This window comes from Eublepharis macularius, chromosome 9 (assembly GCF_028583425.1).
Source record: "Eublepharis macularius isolate TG4126 chromosome 9, MPM_Emac_v1.0, whole genome shotgun sequence".
Classification (NCBI taxonomy): domain Eukaryota; kingdom Metazoa; phylum Chordata; class Lepidosauria; order Squamata; family Eublepharidae; genus Eublepharis; species Eublepharis macularius.
The window spans coordinates 70,685,737-70,703,205 of NC_072798.1; the positions used below are offsets into that span (position 1 = coordinate 70,685,737).

General features: G+C 42.3%; 1 protein-coding gene across 2 annotated transcripts; it reads left to right on the forward strand.

The window, feature by feature from the left end:
• The first annotated feature begins 594 nt into the window (after window positions 1-594).
• Window positions 595-16,491, forward strand: TWF1 (twinfilin actin binding protein 1). 2 transcript variants are annotated; one of them, XM_054989145.1, is made up of 10 exons: window positions 658-746; window positions 3,151-3,270; window positions 6,568-6,645; window positions 9,235-9,408; window positions 11,687-11,782; window positions 11,959-12,063; window positions 12,552-12,677; window positions 12,949-13,099; window positions 13,373-13,494; window positions 14,977-16,491. In XM_054989145.1, the coding sequence occupies exons 3-10, from the start codon at window positions 6,643-6,645 to the stop codon at window positions 15,145-15,147; spliced, it is 948 nt and encodes a 315-aa protein (XP_054845120.1). In that variant the 5' UTR covers window positions 658-746; window positions 3,151-3,270; window positions 6,568-6,642; the 3' UTR covers window positions 15,148-16,491. The 2 variants fall into 2 exon arrangements, with proteins under 2 accessions (XP_054845121.1, XP_054845120.1); XM_054989146.1 differs by lacking the exon at window positions 3,151-3,270 and having other exon boundaries at window positions 595-746; window positions 9,230-9,408.
• Window positions 16,492-17,469: the final 978 nt, after the last annotated feature.

Below are 17,469 nucleotides of genomic sequence, written 5' to 3' on the forward strand. Positions count from 1 at the left end.
TGTAATGTGTTGGGACCTGATGTACTTGGGTCAAACTTTGGAAATCCAGTTGGTCTTTAAGATGCTACTGGACCCAAACCTTGCGCTATCCCAACCTTACATGCATTCCTAGGGGGACGTCCTATTGATTTCAATGTAACTTCCAGGCTGCAATACTTATCTATGCTTTCATGAAAACAAGCCCTAAGTCACTGAGATGGGCGGCAGCATACCGGCTAACAAATGCGATATTTTTTTAAAAATCATCTTTATTCATCCGTAGTTACCAATTAACAATATGGGGCTTACTGCCAAGTAAATATGCTTGTGACTGAAGAGCTGGAATTCAAGAAAAGCCAGTATCGGGCCCAGCTAATAAATAGTTTGTTCCGAAGGGAAGTTTCCAAAGAGAACTCTTTGACGTTCGGCGAAGCTCCTGCTTTACCGTCTTCAGAAAGCGCTCCCTAAACACATTTTCTTGGAAGGGAGCCCCGCAGAGCCCCCGTTCGAAGCCCCCCGGCTCGCACCGCCGGCCGGTTCCGCGCAGGCGTTTCCGCGGCGCTGAGTTTCCCAGCCTCATCCCGGCACAGCAGCCGGGCCGGAAGGAGGCGCCGGCCGGGCGAGGGCACGCGAGCGGCTGAGTGGCGGCGAGGCGTCACGTGAGCGTCCCGGGCCGGTCGGGACTCCGCGGCTGCTCCTGCTCGGCCCTGGCAGAGGCTGCGCTTCCCGGCGGCTCAGCGCCATGTCCCACCAGACCGGCATCCAAGGTACCTCTCACGGGAGCGCAGGCCCCGGATCGCCCTCGCCCCACTGGGGCCCAGCCAGCGGCCCCGGCCGCTCTCCTGCGCCGAGCCCTGCCCGGGATCGGGGACGGGCCAAGCTTCCGGCGCCTGAACCGCTCGCTAGGCGCTCTGGGGACTCCCTCCTGTCGCCTCTCAGCCCCGGGACCCATTTGGCCACGTAACGCCCTAAGAAAAGAACCCGTGCCTCTGGGCATGCACAGAGTGCCTTGCCCTGCATAAGGCGGAGGCGGCGGTAGAAGCGGCGGGTTTCAGTCGGGCAGGCTCGAGCCCCGGCCCCTTCCCTTGGACGAGATTGCGCGCTCGCCCCCTCCTTGCTGAGGCCCCTGGGATGAGCCCGCGAAAGCCCCCTGAAGCCGCCTCCCCCCGCCGAGCGCGAGCGCGCAGAGTCCCCCGGGGCGGGCAGTTGCCGGCTTCTTTGAGGGGACCTCGGGCGGCCTCTACCTGCCTCTTTGCTCCGCCGCCGCCACGCTGCTGATCTGGAGCGGCTGCCCAGACCGCGCTCCACCAACCCCGCTCGCTGCGGGCCTTGCAGCGCAGACCGAAGTTCTTCCTAGGGCAAAAAGAGCTTCAGCAGGCTCGGTCGGGGATCAGCCCCACCGAGTTCAAGGGGGCAGGAGGCGCATTTTACTGAATCCCCTGTCATCATGGGTGGGGGCTTCCCGGAAGTGTTTGACGTTAAAGTGAAATTTGCTGGTTTTTTTAGCATGAGGATAAAGAGGTGGAAATTCAACAGTTGGGCATTGGGGAGGGCGGGCTGCTGAAACGTCTCTCCGGGAGTATTAAAGGCTCGGGAGTGTTGCCAGAATGGAGCTGGCAGCCCTTCTTACAGCTTGCCTTGTATAGTTTTGCGTGACGGCAGACTCAGCCTGGCAGCTCTTGTGCAAACCGTACGGTCACAGGCATGTTCTCCTGGCAGCAGCGGTAGGATCCGCTGGCGTTGCCTTACTGGGCTCTCTGCAAGGAGCAAACGCCTGCCCTTGTTCCACAAGGCAGCCCAAAGGAAGGGAGGAACTCCTCCACACACACACACCCCATTCCGGCAGTGGTGCTTACAGATCTGACTTGCTCTCTATGAGGAGACAAATTTTCCTTTGGTTGTAGCTCAGTAACATCCATGTGATTCTTGCTGTACGTCAGTTCCAGTAGGAAAATATATTCTCTTGAGTTGCTGTGCACGTCTCACATCCACTGATTTTCAGATCTGTACAGATCAGCCAAGACACCATGCTTTCCTCAGAGTAAAGTGAGCAACTCTGCATAGGATTGTGCTGTAAGCCGTTTAAAACAATGTCTTTAATTGGCATGAATAGTTTTGTGTGTGATGTAAATGTTAGTGAAGACTGGACTTAGACACATAGTTATTGTTGTTGCTTTTTGGAAGGACCTTCTGTCAATGCATATGCATGGGAAGTGAGGATGCCACACCTTTTGCCTGTCTCTGCATAGGTGCTGACGGGACAGCAGGACTGCTAAGTGAGATTGCTCAGCAGGAGAGAGGAATTGGTTTAGCGCAGGGAAGTTCGGAGGCTCCCTCCCTACAAAAGCTCTCCCTTGCCTGTTCTCTCCTCCTACAACCTGGCCATCTCCCAAACCCAGCAGTCCATCCTCACATGCAGAGTGTCTAGCCTGCAAGTTAAGATCTGCCTCACAAGCACTGTTCTCTCTGCCCCCACCTTCAGAGGTGAGGAAGGGGCGACCAGAGACAGGGTGGCTCTTCAGTAGTGGCACCTCGCCAATGGAATGCCCTTCCCCTGGAGGCTCACCTGGTCCCTGTGTTGCTTTCTTTTAGGCACCAGACCCAAACAATTCTGTTCACCCAGGCTTTTAACTCCACCATTTAAATATATTTTAAGCTGCCCGCAGTCTGTTTTTATGCTTTATGCTTTTATGCTGGGCTGAGTTTTTATGCTGGATTGTAATTAATATATTTAAATTTTTAACAATATTTTTTCTTTTGTAAGCTGCCTCATACAGGTTCCTGGAGAAGCGGCATGACAAAGTTCTAAATAAATAATAAATGTGCTCATGGCATGGAGACTCCCCCCCCCTCCCAAGAAAAAAGTTTTCACATAACTTTTCTCATCCTCTCCCTACCTCAGTTGCTGCCTATCCCTGACAGTCAATCTCCAATACAGCATGCATATCCTGTGGTGCAGAACCCCTGCTCTCTCAGAAAACTCATATTTGTGGATTGGGGCCCTGTGCCTCAAGGAGTGTTGGATGATGGGGGCGGTGGGATGGAAGATGGCTAGGCTGGGATGAACTGAGAGAGAAGGCAAGGGAGAAAGGGCTTTTGAACCTGCCTGCATTAGCTTGGTCATCACTAGGGCATACCTCTTGATGTTTGGCTTGTGTTTCCTATCTTTAGCTCTCAATTGGCTTCCAGAAGACCTAGCCTTGATGCTGGCGAGGTCATAACCCTGGCTCATCCTTTTCCAGTCAAGCAGCTGCAGTAACACGACACTTACTGGCATGTGTTTGTAGCTCAGTGAGTCCCATGCTGCTACCTTGGGGTTAAAAGTGGGTCTGAAATGGTTGAATGTGATTAATCTGGAGGATGATGAAATAGAAGTGGTACCTTCCATTGATTAAAGCGTGTTGGTCTAAGAGATGGAGGCTTTCATGTATGCAATTAGGGAGCTTATTCTTGGTTATATATGTCACCAAATCATACTGGAGGGAGCTTTGTAAATTGAGAGAGTCCCTTTAGCATTCCTCTTTTAACACAAAACATTTTCCCAATCACTGTTGTGACTGTCCAAGGTAGGCAGAGCTGATGTGCTTATAAACATAATCTGTAAGGTCAGCATAGACATCACCCAAACTGGTTTATGCTAAGCTCTCCTTCCTTGAATTAATATAATAAACATTGGGTTCAAACATAGTTGTAACTCTGTAGTTTAGCTGGTTCAGTGGAGCCAAAGTATGTCCCCGCTGCTCAGTGGTATAATGCATCCTGTGCCTATACAGGGTCCTGGTTTCAGTCCTAGGTCTCTCCAGTATCCTGCGCAGTGATATGTTGCAGGCTCCTCTGCTATATGTACCTACAAGCTCAAGTCTCAGGATGTTGAGGAATTTCTGGAGACTCAAGTGACTGTAAGTTTGGAGTTTGCCCTTTACATGTCACAGCAGGCCTCTCACCATCAAAACGTAAGTGGCCACTACATCTCTGCTTGCCAGGGCATCTGTCGTATAAAGGTTGGTTTAGTTGATTCTGAATAAGTCCAAGAGGGCTAGGGAAGAAGCCTCCAGACTCCTCAAGACCTCCTCGTTCATGGTTGATGCCAGTCTAAATGCCATAATATTGTGTTGTCAGCCTTGACTGATAAGGAAGGATACGAATGTTTTAAAATAAATGAGTAGGTTGTCAAGTAGTGACAGTGGGAAAGTGTGAGAGATCCTGTAGAGATGCTGTTAGTGAAAAAGACAGTTATGATGGACCAGTGGTCTGCTACCCGTGCTGCTGAATGAAGCAGCAGCCTGCCCAGATGGACAAGTAGACAGTCCCATATCAGATTGCAGGGAGAGATTTCAAAGCACCCTAACTAAGTCACCCCCCATAAGTGGAAAACCAGCTCAACAGGTGAAGAAATAAGGTAGAACCTTTCTCTCTGCTCACTAATTTTTAATTTGTGGGAAGTTTTCAAATGGGAGATCATTTTTAAAAAAGTTTACCTGTCTTTACCTTGAGACTGATTACACAGACCTCAGGATTCCACCACTGTATTCTGCTCAGGTGTGGACAAGAGATGTCAGACACAAAATTTCCTAGTGCTTAATTTTTCTGTGGAGAATTTTACATTTCTAAAGACTCCTTGTTTCAAAATGTAGTAACAAAAAATGGATGCCATTGCCAATATAATATTAGGAAAGCTTGACAGTTTCAGAGTTGCAGTTTTGCTGGTAACTATCTGGAAGAATAGTGTGAGAGAATACATGCGTGTTTTATTGATTTTTAAATAGGAGTGAAGGAGAAATAGCCACAAATATATGCAATATAAACACACAAAAAAGGCTGTTTCCACACTACTCACCTTCAATTGGAACGCTGCGGAACATTGCGGAAAAAACCCGCGGAAGATAGTTTTTTCTCACGTGAGTTTTGTGCGACATCGCAGGAACACTCTCGCGAGAAAACGCTATCTTCCGCGGTTTTGTTTGCAACGTTCCACAGTGTTCCGATTGAAGGTGAGTAGTGTGGAAATGGCCAAAGTTATGAATTCCCCTGATTGGCTGGGTGCTAGTCATATCAAAACCAAAGCTAAAACTTACTTATGTGTTTCCTCTCACTTGGTGGTAGGGGTATTGCAGTCTGATGTTGAACTAACAAGTAATGCAAGTGGTAACATGGAGACTGACAGTAAAACAAGATTCCTTATTGGCAGAGGTTCAGTGCCATCCTAAGCAGAGTTGTACACTTCTAAGTCCATTGAACTTACTGGGCTTAGAAGGGTATAACTTTGCTTAGGATGGCACTATTAAATTCTGCTGAAATAGATAAGTAGACAAATATGTTAATGGCATTTCATGCACAGTTCTTTGACTGCTAAAATGAGTGTGTCAGTAATTTTCAGTGCCTTTGGTTGTAAGAGAATTATTTTTATTTATTTTATTTAGGTCATTTCAAGGATATTTCCATAAACAATGCCATAGGGTAAATAAACACAAGTTTACAAAGACATAGATAGCATTAGGAAGAATCCAATACAGAGTTGAAGAAATCCTGAAACAGAACATAAACGTGTCTAGGGCTGATATTAGGCAACATGAAGCACAGGTAGCTCATAGGAGCACATATTTAAAACATACATGCTATATTGTCTTTGTTACAAGAATTATTTCAATAAGGTGTTTTTTTTTACTTAATCAGTAATTTCACTTCAAGTATTTATTGAAACAAAATTAACAGGTGGTAATATTTAAAATTGTGTATACTAAACAAATGTCAAACCATATATGCTAATCAGATCACGCTCTGTTTAGAGGAAACAGACATTTTCTGGATGCCTTGCTCACTGTTTATCAGCAAGGCCTGAGGGAACTCCATGCATTCATAACTACTTTTTACCACATTTATATTAAAAGGGCACAGTCTGGTCAAAGTGAAGCCATTTTGAGCACCATACTAAATGGGACTTAGGTAGATCCATGAGTGTATCTCTGGAATGGCTTAAAATGGTGGACACAGCCCGAGTTCAGATATGGACTGTTGCATGGAAGGAAGATTGAACTTCTTCTCTCACACGAGCTTCTTAACTTCAAATGCCCTCCCATATCCCGGAGCTGTTGTTAGGCCCAAAATATGCTTTTCTCTAACAAATAAACAGCTGGGAGGGGAGGATAAAAGTGAGTGTCTAGCCCCTTCCGTTGCAGAGATACAGTCAGAAAGGTATATCTTTATAATGGAAAGGATTAGAGATTCACTTTAGAAAAAAAATGAAAGCTGAGAATTCACAGAAAATGCTACACTTATTGTTTTAACAGTATAATATATGAATCCGTTTTGAAAACCATTGAAACGGCCCTGGTGGCCCAGAGGAGGGAGGGTGGCCGCTGCTAGGGGGCTGGGGCAGGAGAACTGCATATGGAAGCTCTGTTGTTCTTGCCCTTTATTGGCAGCCATGCCAGCAGTCAGAAACCACGTAAGCCAGTTCCTGTGTGGAAACTGCCAAAGATTCATTTGAGTGCTTTAGCTTTTTCTTGTAATGCGTTGCTCAGAGGAATGGATTTAACTGAAAGATAACTGAAGTGCCAACACCTACTTTTTTTCTTTTGGCTTTTTCAGCTAGTGAAGATGTCAAAGAGACTTTTGCAAGAGCCCGGAATGGACAATACAGGTTTTTAAAAATAGTTATTGAAAATGGTAAGTGTTTACACACACACACACCTCAGTCCCTCCTAGAGTGTTCCATAGATTAGGGAAAGAGAGGTCAATTTAAGTTCCCACGCTGAATGGACTTGTCAGTGTTGGTGTCTTGGAAACAAGGACTCCTGAAATATACACTTTTCATAGAAATTGCTTGTATTTTACATATCTTTAATGATAGTTAATTAATTATTCTATATAGAATCATAGGGTTGGAAAGGGACCTCTAGGGTCATCTATTCCAAACCTCTGCACAATGCAGGAAATTCACAACTACCCTCCCCAACTGCCCCAGTGACCCTTATTCCATGCCCAGAAGATGGCAATACAACTCCTGGATCCCTAGCCAAACAGCCCTGGGGGAAATTGCTACCTGACCCCAAGGTAGCATTACCTGGGCATGTAAGAAGGGTCACGAGAACTAAGCACTGTTGTAACCCATTCTGCCCTCCCCCTCATGATCTGCCCAAGTTCACAGAAGCAGCATTGCTGTCAGATGGCCATCTAGCCTCTGCTTAAAGACCTCCAAAGAAGGGGAGCCCACCACCTCCCAAGGAAGCCTGTTCCACTGAGGGACAGCTCTAACTGTCAGGAAGTTCTTCCTAATGTTTAGCCAAAAACTCTTGATTTAATTTCAAGCCGTTGGTCCTGGTCTGACCTGGGGCAGCAGAAAGCAATTCCGCACCATCCTCCGTATGACAGCCCTTCAAGTACTTGAAGATGGTTATCATATCACCTCTCAGTCGTCTCCTCTCCAGGCTAAACATTTCAAGCTCCTTCAACCTTTCCTCATAGGACTTAGTCTCCAGACCCTTCACCGTCTTTGTTGCCCTCCTCTGGACACGTTCCAGCTTGTCTATATCCTTCTTAAATTGTGGTGCCCAAAATTGAACACATACTATATTACTATATGATAGTAATATTTACAGTGCTCCCAATGAAATGAGCATTTTTCTGGTAAGATCTTACCTGTATTCAAGAGAACCAACATTCATTTAAGTGTGGGAACTTATTTCAAGTTCTGACCTGGGGTAACTAGTTTGATATGGTTGCAGATTTTGGATGTACCCTTTTCAAGATTCAATCCAGTTTTGAGGACCCACTTATTGGAACTCAATTTTTTTGTGCTATACATCTAGCAGAGATTCCAGACCTAAATTAAGTACCTCCTGCAACAATTTGTTTCCTGTAAAAGAAGTTTTTGTACTGATCTGAGAAAAAATCAAAGCAAAGTATACAATCCAGAATCCGGTTACATTTTAATGTATGCAGTATTCATTTATCAGATTTTTGTATATGTTTTAATATTTTTCTGTATGACATATTTACCCAACAGATTTGTACTTTAGTTGAAACACGTTTGTACTTTGCTCCAATAATAATATCCAGTAAATGGAACACTAGCTCAGAATGTGAAGGGCTAAGCTGGAACCTCCCTGCCAGGAGTTTTTTTACATGGGGAACATTTAAAATATGGCTCTCTACCACTACGTTCCACCTCATTTTACTGTATTAGTAGACCAGGCCTAATTCTTGGAGTTAAAGGGTTGGATCCAAACATTTTTTGTCTATTATGAAAAGGTAGGCCCTCTTTGACTTCTAAAAAGGCTGTATTGTGGGTCATGGGACTGCATGGATAAAAGCCATGTGGGGTCGGGCTGTAGTATGGAGGGGATTAGGTGAGTGAGTGAAAAAGCTGGCTGGATCAAACCCATGGTATATACCTACATTTCACTGGAATCACAGCATGCCCAGTCCTAAAGAATTTCAACACTTTTCTTGTGAATTGAACTTCTTTTACTCTCCACTTGCACGGCTGACTGCTTGCCAGCCAGCCTGCCGCCTACACTGCCGCAGCGACCTGCCCAGCTCGTGTGGCACTGGGCAGTGGCTCCTCCCTACTCCAAAACAAGGTGACATCACAAGATTTCAGTCTTGTCCTAAAAGTTTTGATTTTTGTTTCATTTTGGGGAGGCTACATTGTATTTTATGTCATTTGTTAAAGCTTGCTTCTTTATGGATAAAAATGATTACTCTGTTTCAGAAAATAATAGATATGAGTTACTGCTGTGTATGCTAAAAAAAAGCAATGTTTTACCAAAATCAGTCTGGTAAATAATAAATGCTTGATTTTCCCCCTCACCAAGCCCTCTCCAGTTTCTAAATTCATGACTTCATCTTGGAAGTCTTTCATTTTTGGTAAATATAAAACACAATCGCTTAAGTATTTCTAAATATACAGGATATATACTTACAGATTTTACCAAAATTTGCAATCCAAATCGTCTGTCTTTGGAAATGTAACACTACGGCATTAACAGTGCCATGGTTACCCTCTTCTAAGCCCATTAATTTAGAAGGGTGTAACTGTTTTATGATTGCAATGATAATAAACCCAAACAGTTTTACAGAAAAAAAAGTTGAGACCTTTGTCTGCCTTCCATTGTGCGACTCCAGTTGATCAGTGTTTATCATTTCTGTACTGTCTTATATTTCAAGCAGTTATCCACTGTAGATTTTAAAGCAGATTTGTAGTGAGGTTGTTGTCAATAATGTCCTAACTACACTTATATCTTTACAGAACAGCTTATTGTGGGATCTGCTAAACAACCTGGTGAATCCTGGGAAAAGGACTATGATTCTTTTGTTCTCCCACTTCTTGAAGACAAGCAGCCATGTTATGTATTGTACAGATTAGATTCTCAAAATGCTCAAGGATATGAATGGATTTTCATTGCATGGTCCCCAGATCATTCTCCTGTAAGTAACAAAATTAAATGACTATTGTACTATTCAAACTGTGAGGTGGGGGTTTTTGCCTCCTCAGTTGTCTTGCTGCATTTTAAGCACTTATTTTGTATCACAACAAGGTCCTTTAACTCACAAACAGGCACACATTCCCCAGCACTCTTGAAAATTGTTTTCCTTTTGTGCTCTTCCTCAGAACTGTGGTGTGTGTGTGTGTAGATATTAGAAAGAACATGGATTTTTCCTAATAAGCATCCTCCTGGGTAAGAAATGTCCACACTTGTTGAATTGACACCCATACTCCACCCAAATGGGGGAGCTACTCTGTGCGAGAAGGGAACCTTGGCTTAAGTCTGTTTTGAAGAAAAATATCTAAAAGTATACTTTCTGAGAAAGTTAATAAAACAGAAGGGCAATGTAATAGGTAAATGTTTTGACAGTGTGTTTATTAGTTTTTTGTTCCTTTTCTTTCTCTCTCCAGTGGCGTTAGGGGCACTTCAGTTTTCTTAAGAGGGGCTAGCAGTTTTCACCAATCTCCTTTTCATGATTCAGCCCACTGAGCCCTCCAAATTTTTCTTCCTGAGGGTCAGTGCACTCTCAGAAACAGAGCAGCCAGAGTTTTGGGGAGGGGGTGGATTTGCAAAAATCACCACCCCCTCTTACAAAACCTTAATTTCCCCATAGTCTTCAGAATGTGGTTGGGCTGAAGGTACTGGTACCCCATCCTGTCTTGCTAGTGATCTGTCCTTTAAATTGTCATTCAAGCTATATACTACAGTAGCTCTCTTCCTGCATTTCACATCCCAGGTACAGTATACCTTAATGACCCTTCTCTCAGGTCTTTCCACACCCACCCTTCTTTTGGGCTCTGTATTGGTCATCTGCAGTTTTCCCCATGTGGCATAGAAATATCAGATATGGTGATCAAGATAAATCTCTCTCTTCCCTGCCCCTTCCATTCCAACCTAGCTGTTTCCCTGAAGTGACTTGCTGACATTTGGAACTCAGAATGTCCAAGACCCTCTCATCTTCCTTCCTCTGCTGCTTATTCTCCATTGCTCTCAATGCTGTTACCATCCATTCTGTTACTCAAGGCATCTGGGCCTTGTCTCGTTCATCCCTCATCACTTCCCTTCGAGGAATTAGCAGATGCTGACATTCTTCCTTCTCCAGCTCTCTTCCCTCCCCCCATATTACTCTTTACTCCATTTTTCCAAGTCTAAATACATCGTCTTTGATTTGTTACAACCTTCTTTCCAGTCATGACACTTTGGTTGGGATCTTTCATCCATGTCCAGAATTCTGTTGCTAGAAATTTCTAGCCTGTCTGCTACAGTAATAATGACAAATTTCCCCAGGTCTCTTTTCTAGCTTCCATTCAACACCAATGTAATGTGTTACTACTGTGGTTTGCGTACATGAGTCCTTGTGGCCTTACTATACTCTTATCTTTCATCTTTTCTCTCATGCTGTATCTCTGCCTGAGACCTCCACTTTTGCTACTATGCCACTCCGGCTTGGTCAGTCAGTTGTACTCGGTCTTCCTGGCTAGTTTTTCACCTGGAGCTCCCTCTTAGAACACATCTAACTTTCCCCACCTCCTTACCTTACCTCCTAACACTTTAAGGTAAGTACCAAATCCCCTCTCGTAGTCATTTGTGTTCTCTCACTTGTCAATCATTAAGTATTCTATCTCACTCTTCCTTTGGAAAACTCAGAGTGGTTTATGTGGGGTTCTCCATAGTCTCCCATCCAGGCAGTGATCAGTTCCACATCTCCTTAACTTGGTACAGGGTAAGGTGCTTCTGGACTTTTCCTAAGGAGTGTGACAGCCAGTCAATAGGTCCATGTCATAAATGGCAAATTTGAGGCTGTTGGTAAGCTAATCAGGGCCAATCAACAAACTCATTGTTTAGCAGGTAAAATGTAGGCTCTGCTCTATCATACTTTCTACTAGGCCAGCATAGTCTTTCTGGGTTTTCCATGCAAGTTGATTGCATCACATAAATAAGAATTATAAAATGTACGTTTCTGTTTTTGAAAGTTGATTTCATCTCAAACTGTCACAGTAGGAAAGTGGACTGAAAAGGTTGGATCCAAAGACTCTTCTCCTCTAAATGAGAGTCTTTATTCCTTGGGAGAAAGAACTCCTTTTTCAGAGGAGGACTCTTATTTTGCAGAAGGGAGTCCTTGGATTGAAACTGTATCTCTTACTACTTTGAGGAGTACCTTTAACTTTCATTCTATTCAGCTTCCAAGATCATAACCAGTCTCCTGTATAATCTATCAGGTTCGTCAGAAAATGTTATATGCAGCTACTCGGGCTACTTTGAAGAAAGAATTTGGAGGTGGACATATTAAAGATGAAGTATTCGGAACAAACAAGGTGTGTATTTTGCCAAGGGTGATTTGGCAGGGTTTGCTTCTGAGTAGCCTCCAGCAAGCAAGCTCCGTGAGCCATTGCGAGTTCCATTTTCAAACTGTATTGAATTGGAAGACGTCTGTGTAAAATTTTGTGAATGGGTAAACCGCTTAAGCAAAAGCTGATGCATCTGTTTTCAGGATGATGTTTCTTTGAATGGATACCAAAAGTACTTGATAACTCGGTCTGCCCCGGCCCCTCTGACTGCAGCAGAAGAAGAACTTCGACAAATCAAAATTAATGAGGTACCACGTTTGAGACAGTGGCAAAAGGCTAAGGTTTTCTTTTAGTGTTCAGAATCAGGGAACCATTTGCTGGAAGTCTAAAATTGATTCTGCACACATTGGATAATGCACTTTAGTAATTGTTTTGAAGTGGATTTTTTGTTTCACACATGAAAAATTCAGTTCCAAAAGATCTCTAAAGAGGATTGGAAGTGCATTATCCAATGTGTCCGAATCAACAAAGGTGGCCAAGTCTGCTTTAGATTATCTTGTAGAAAAAAACCTTTGCATCAAAAGAGCACCTGCCAGTTCCAAATATTTCTAACCAATGTGGAGGGACTAGAGCCCACTTCTTCAGATGTAGCCAGTTTATGTTGAAGATTATCATTTATTAAAGACCAACCTAATTCAGAAAGAGCAGAAATCATGCAATAATAGTACATGGATTGAGCAGAGTGGAGATAGGTTATATGTTGACCATTTTGAAGCTGCTCAATATTGTTTTTCAGGTACAGACTGAAGTTGGTGTTGATACAAAGCATCAGACTCTACAGGGAGTAGCATTTCCAATAGCAAAAGAAGCCCTCCAGGCACTGGAAGAATTGAAAAATAAACAGCTCAACTATGTGCAATTGGTAAGCATGTCGGTTTATTCCTTTGCCTTCATTCTGAAGGTTATTGGTGTACACGTTATTCATTTTGGCTCATGTAAATAGTAAGATGATACTTCTTTATAGTGCTCAACAATGGAGTTCTACAGCATTAGAGCTTTCAGACTGGAAAGATTAAAATTATTTATTTAAATTTGGAAAATGTTTTCTTTAATCATTTCATGTAGTACTTTATTTGAATCACACATATATTGTGCATATATTTTATGCCAACCAGTATCATGTATGTTAACAGCAAATCGATATGAAAAATGAAATGATTGTCCTGGCTAGCACACTCTCGACTGAACTGAAAGACTTACCAAAAAGGATTCCGAAGGATTCTGCACGATACCACTTTTTCCTCTACAAACATTCCCATGAAGGAGACTACTTGGAATCAATAGGTATGCCAGAATTCCAGGCTACAAACTTGATTAGCTAGTTGGATGAATCAGAAGTCTCCTGGGTTTGGTGTGTGTGTTTTGTGGTCGAAAATTATGAGCCACAAAACTTAGTTCTTATAAATCAGTGAAATCATTTGTATTACGGTGTCTCCTAGGTTTTTTAATACTTTGAAGTATTCAAAGTAATACTTGGAAGCCACAATAATACTTTGAAGTAAAATACTGTCAATGATGTTTTTTAAAAAAACTTTTCACTGCTTACACATTCTGCAGTTTTTATCTACTCTATGCCTGGCTATATGTGTAGTATACGAGAGCGGATGCTATATTCTAGCTGCAAGAGCCCACTCCTAGACATCGCAGAAAGACAGCTGTGGATGCAGATCATCCGAAAGGTATGGACACAACAGGGGCTTTCTAGCTCTTACATTAACCATTGTTCATAAGACTGTTAGTACCCTTCCTACTCTCAGAGAAACCTTATCCAAAAAAGAGATTTTTCCAAATTAAGAATCAGATTATAGCATAGCGGGTGACGTTGGGCTAAGAGACCGCATTAAACCAGCCCTGCACTCTCCACTATGGCTTTGTGTCTCTTGGAGATTACAGGGATGGTATAGCAGTGTCTCCTACCACTCTGCCACCCATTGTGCTGCTTTCCAGTTCTCTTAACACCCATTTTTGCCTGAGAGTTTAAGATGCACTGGATGTCATCTTCTGTTGCACAGGATACATGCAGTAGCCAGCCGTGTTCTGCAGAAACAGCCATCACAATGGCTACTAATAAAAGTAGGTCTTATAGCAGGTCATGAGCAAGCAGAATCCCATGGAAATATTTGTAGATCTATGTATTTTAAGCCTGGGAGTGCTTTCTTCTTGTGGTTTGACCACTTCAAGCCCTGTAATTAATAGCTGGTTGTACTTTGTTCCGCAATTTGTCCCAATTTTCATGCGTCATTACCAGAGGTCAGCTACTCCATGCTGAATCTAAATGCTTCTGTGTGTGCAATGAGGAAATTAGTTCAATTTATCAAATAGTTGACAACTAATGCAATTTCACTATATCTATGGCAAGTCAGTTGCTCATATCTACATGTTCACTTTTCCCAGTGATTGTTTTCATTTCAGCCATGAATTATATACTCATTTGATTTCATAGATGTTTGGTATTTGCAGAGTTTGTGCTCCCAACAGACCTGTTTATCAGGGAAGCTCTGTTCTCTGTCCTTACTTGAGGTGAGGAGGAGGAGGATTGTAGAGCTGGGCCTTCTCGAGGATGGCACCCACCCACATTCTAGATGTCCTCCCCAGAGACAACCACAGTTGCTGTTGATTTTCCATTGCTAATTTCTTTGGCTGCTCCATTAAAGTTATATTTAGATTTTTTTGGCTTTAATTTGTATGCAGCTTTGAATACCACTTGATGCTAGAGGACTCATATAAATACCAAAATGTATTTATATACGCACACACACATGCTCTCTCTCACTCTGTTTTACTATACAAGAATAAATTGACAGATGCTTTGCAGCATTAAATATGCCTAAGCCCATTGATTTTAATAGGCTTGGGCACCCTGAACTCTACATAGAATCAGACTGTTACTTTGGATTAGTAGCCTGTCTTCTCAGGGTACAAAGTGCAACCATCATAAAATACAGTTGTCCAAATGCAGCAAAAGACATCGGTATACAGAAGATTCTGTGCATGGATCTTTATTACTGGCTCAGATATGTGTCATGTATGGGCATCATAAGACTTTATGAAATAGGAGAATATAGCCCAAATCTTGAAGCTCTATAATCATGTATTTTTAAAAAACGGGTAAGCAAATACATATTCTCAAAATTAAATTCTCTCTTTCCCTCCCCTTCCAGATTGAAATAGATGATGGAGATGAGTTAACTGCTGACTTCCTTTATGAAGAAGTCCATCCTAAACAGCATGCACACAAACAGAGTTTTGCTAAGCCGAAAGGGCCTGCAGGAAAAAGAGGAATCCGAAGGTTAATCAGGGGCCCAGCTGAAACCGAAACACCTACTGACTAAATTCAGCAAGTGCCCCAAGAACAAAAACATTCTGATAGGAGATGGGGAAAACAGACCAGTCTTCACTGATGAACTGCAAGCATTCCGAAATTATTTTTCTAGGAAGAAGAAAAAAAACCTTGTGACTTTACCACTGCACTCATCTAGCTATGCCACTTTAGATTTTACCATTTCCACAGCCAGTCTTTGTCACTCAGTTTCATGACTACACTATAAGCTTGTATTGTGTTGTCTCTTATCTGAAGTTATTTCATATCTACAAAATTTATCTATAATTTCTGAAAAACTATAATGTTGTCTAGCTTGCAGTCAAAAGTTTTGACATTAGTTTTGACCAGATTTTGACAAGAGGCTCTAAAACAAATAGGCTATATGAATCAACTATTCTTAGCTGATTTTTGATCTACCTGTCTTAGAGTTACACATTCAGACTAGAGATCTGCTTAGCTTTATGAGATAAACATCCCACATTTTTTAAACTGTGGCTTCAAATAGCCACATAATTTTCCTCTCAGGACAAGATATATGGGAGGGATTGGACCTATTTTTTAAAATTGGTATTCTTTACTTAGTGGGGTTTCTGATGAAGCATAAGTGGATGCTTCTGTTTTATGTGCTAGTGATCTGAAACACGTTTTATTTTGAAGCAAATTCCATAGACCATTCTGTCATGTAAATGTCTGGATTAGGCTGTGCTAGATACAAGGTATGACAATGAGAGTTCCATGAACTAGCTCCCAATTGTTTTTATTTCTTTAAAAACTGGTCATGTCAGACACTTGGGGGTGGAGTTAAAAAAGTGGTGCAGCACCCCCCAGTCCAGATTTGAATCAGGGTCATGTTTTTTAAAGGAAGAAATGCTTGGATGTTTATTTAACTCCCAGCACACCATTAGATTTGGCCCTGAATCCGAGTTTACTTGATACTGATTTTTTTTCTTGTTCTCAGAGAAAACTGATACTCTAGTTTTTCATAAATTAAGAAAGGCTAAATACTACAAATCAAGGAACTGCTGTGCATTAGCATAGTACAGGAAATAAGAGAATGACTATGAAATCACAGCACACACACACACACCGCCTCTTGAATCACACTTATTTGATAAACACCACAGAAGCTGCTGCAATGAAATTGGATCCCAGTTTTGATACTGTTCAAGAGCAAGCAGTTGATGTGTGGCCTAATGCATTTCTAGTATCTATTAAAGATATTTTCAAGGCAACTGTTTGGAATGCCTGTCTCTTTCATATGGTCTAATTGTAAAACTTAACTTGCAAAAGTATTTGATAAGTCTTCAATTAGTTTCAGTATGCTTTGAGCAATAAAAAGAACCATGTCACGTTAGCATTTCTCAAATCTTCCTGCTTCAGATTGACTTAATAGGCCTATTGTCTACTAAAACAGCAGATCAAATGAAAACTGCCCTGGACAACTTGCTTTTGGCCTAGATACCTCCCTTCTCTTCTGCCATTTTTGAAGTTTTTCCAGGACTCTGAACCTCTCTTTTATCCTGTGAAATTACAAACCATAGAAAAAAATTCTTTATTTAGTCTTGGGAAGGGTGGATGAGATCTATTCTCTCAAAATCGATAAAGATTTTTTTTTTGTCTTGGGCTAGAATCTACCATCACAGTGCACTTTTGGCTGGCTCCAACTCCCCTACATTTAAGTCCCCATCTACTGTGACATCACACCTTTGCTTAGATCCCTGCATTGTGAATCAGAAGTGCACTTCAAACTATGTGCATCGGTAGCTACAGCCCCCTCAGCTCTCTCTCTCTCCCCCTTCCTGTGTACTTCTCACCTACTTTATCACATAGGGTTTCAGATACTTGGCATGATTGACTCCTTTTAGTGGAGTCAATCTGTTGAATTTGAGCTTAATGCCATAGCCTGGATATTAGCACTACTCCCCTCAAACTTTCCCCCCCAATACTTGGGCTAGGATCCTTGAGTAGCTTATGGATTTCTTTCATAATTAATGTTCTTTTAATATTGTGAATTGGAGTGAGAGATACTGGAAGAAGGAATTTCCTCTTTATGTTACTTCAGTGTGTATTCAGGTTCAATAGGTTCCGTCCACACCAACATATATAGGGGGTACACATGTCTCATGGCTCAACAGAGCAATAAACAGCAATCCACACATGACATAGGCTTTTACAGTCAATGGTTGGTTGTTAAACTTAATAAAATATATTAAGGCAGCAGTTAGATTCATATTCCACCATACTGATTTTAACCTTCTGTATCAGCCAATGAAATATTTTAAGGTGGGAAGCAGATCTAGGTGTAACTAAAGAAATACGAAAGTCAAGCCAT

Bases quoted from the DNA above. Each gene is read 5' to 3' on its own strand.
- TWF1 (XM_054989146.1), top strand. From the start codon at position 722: ATGTCCCACCAGACCGGCATCCAAG. The intron at 11,783-11,958 runs GTGTGTATTTTG...ATCTGTTTTCAG, and splicing joins AAGTATTCGGAACAAACAAG to GATGATGTTTCTTTGAATGG. The intron at 13,100-13,372 runs GTATGCCAGAAT...CACATTCTGCAG, and splicing joins AGACTACTTGGAATCAATAG to TTTTTATCTACTCTATGCCT.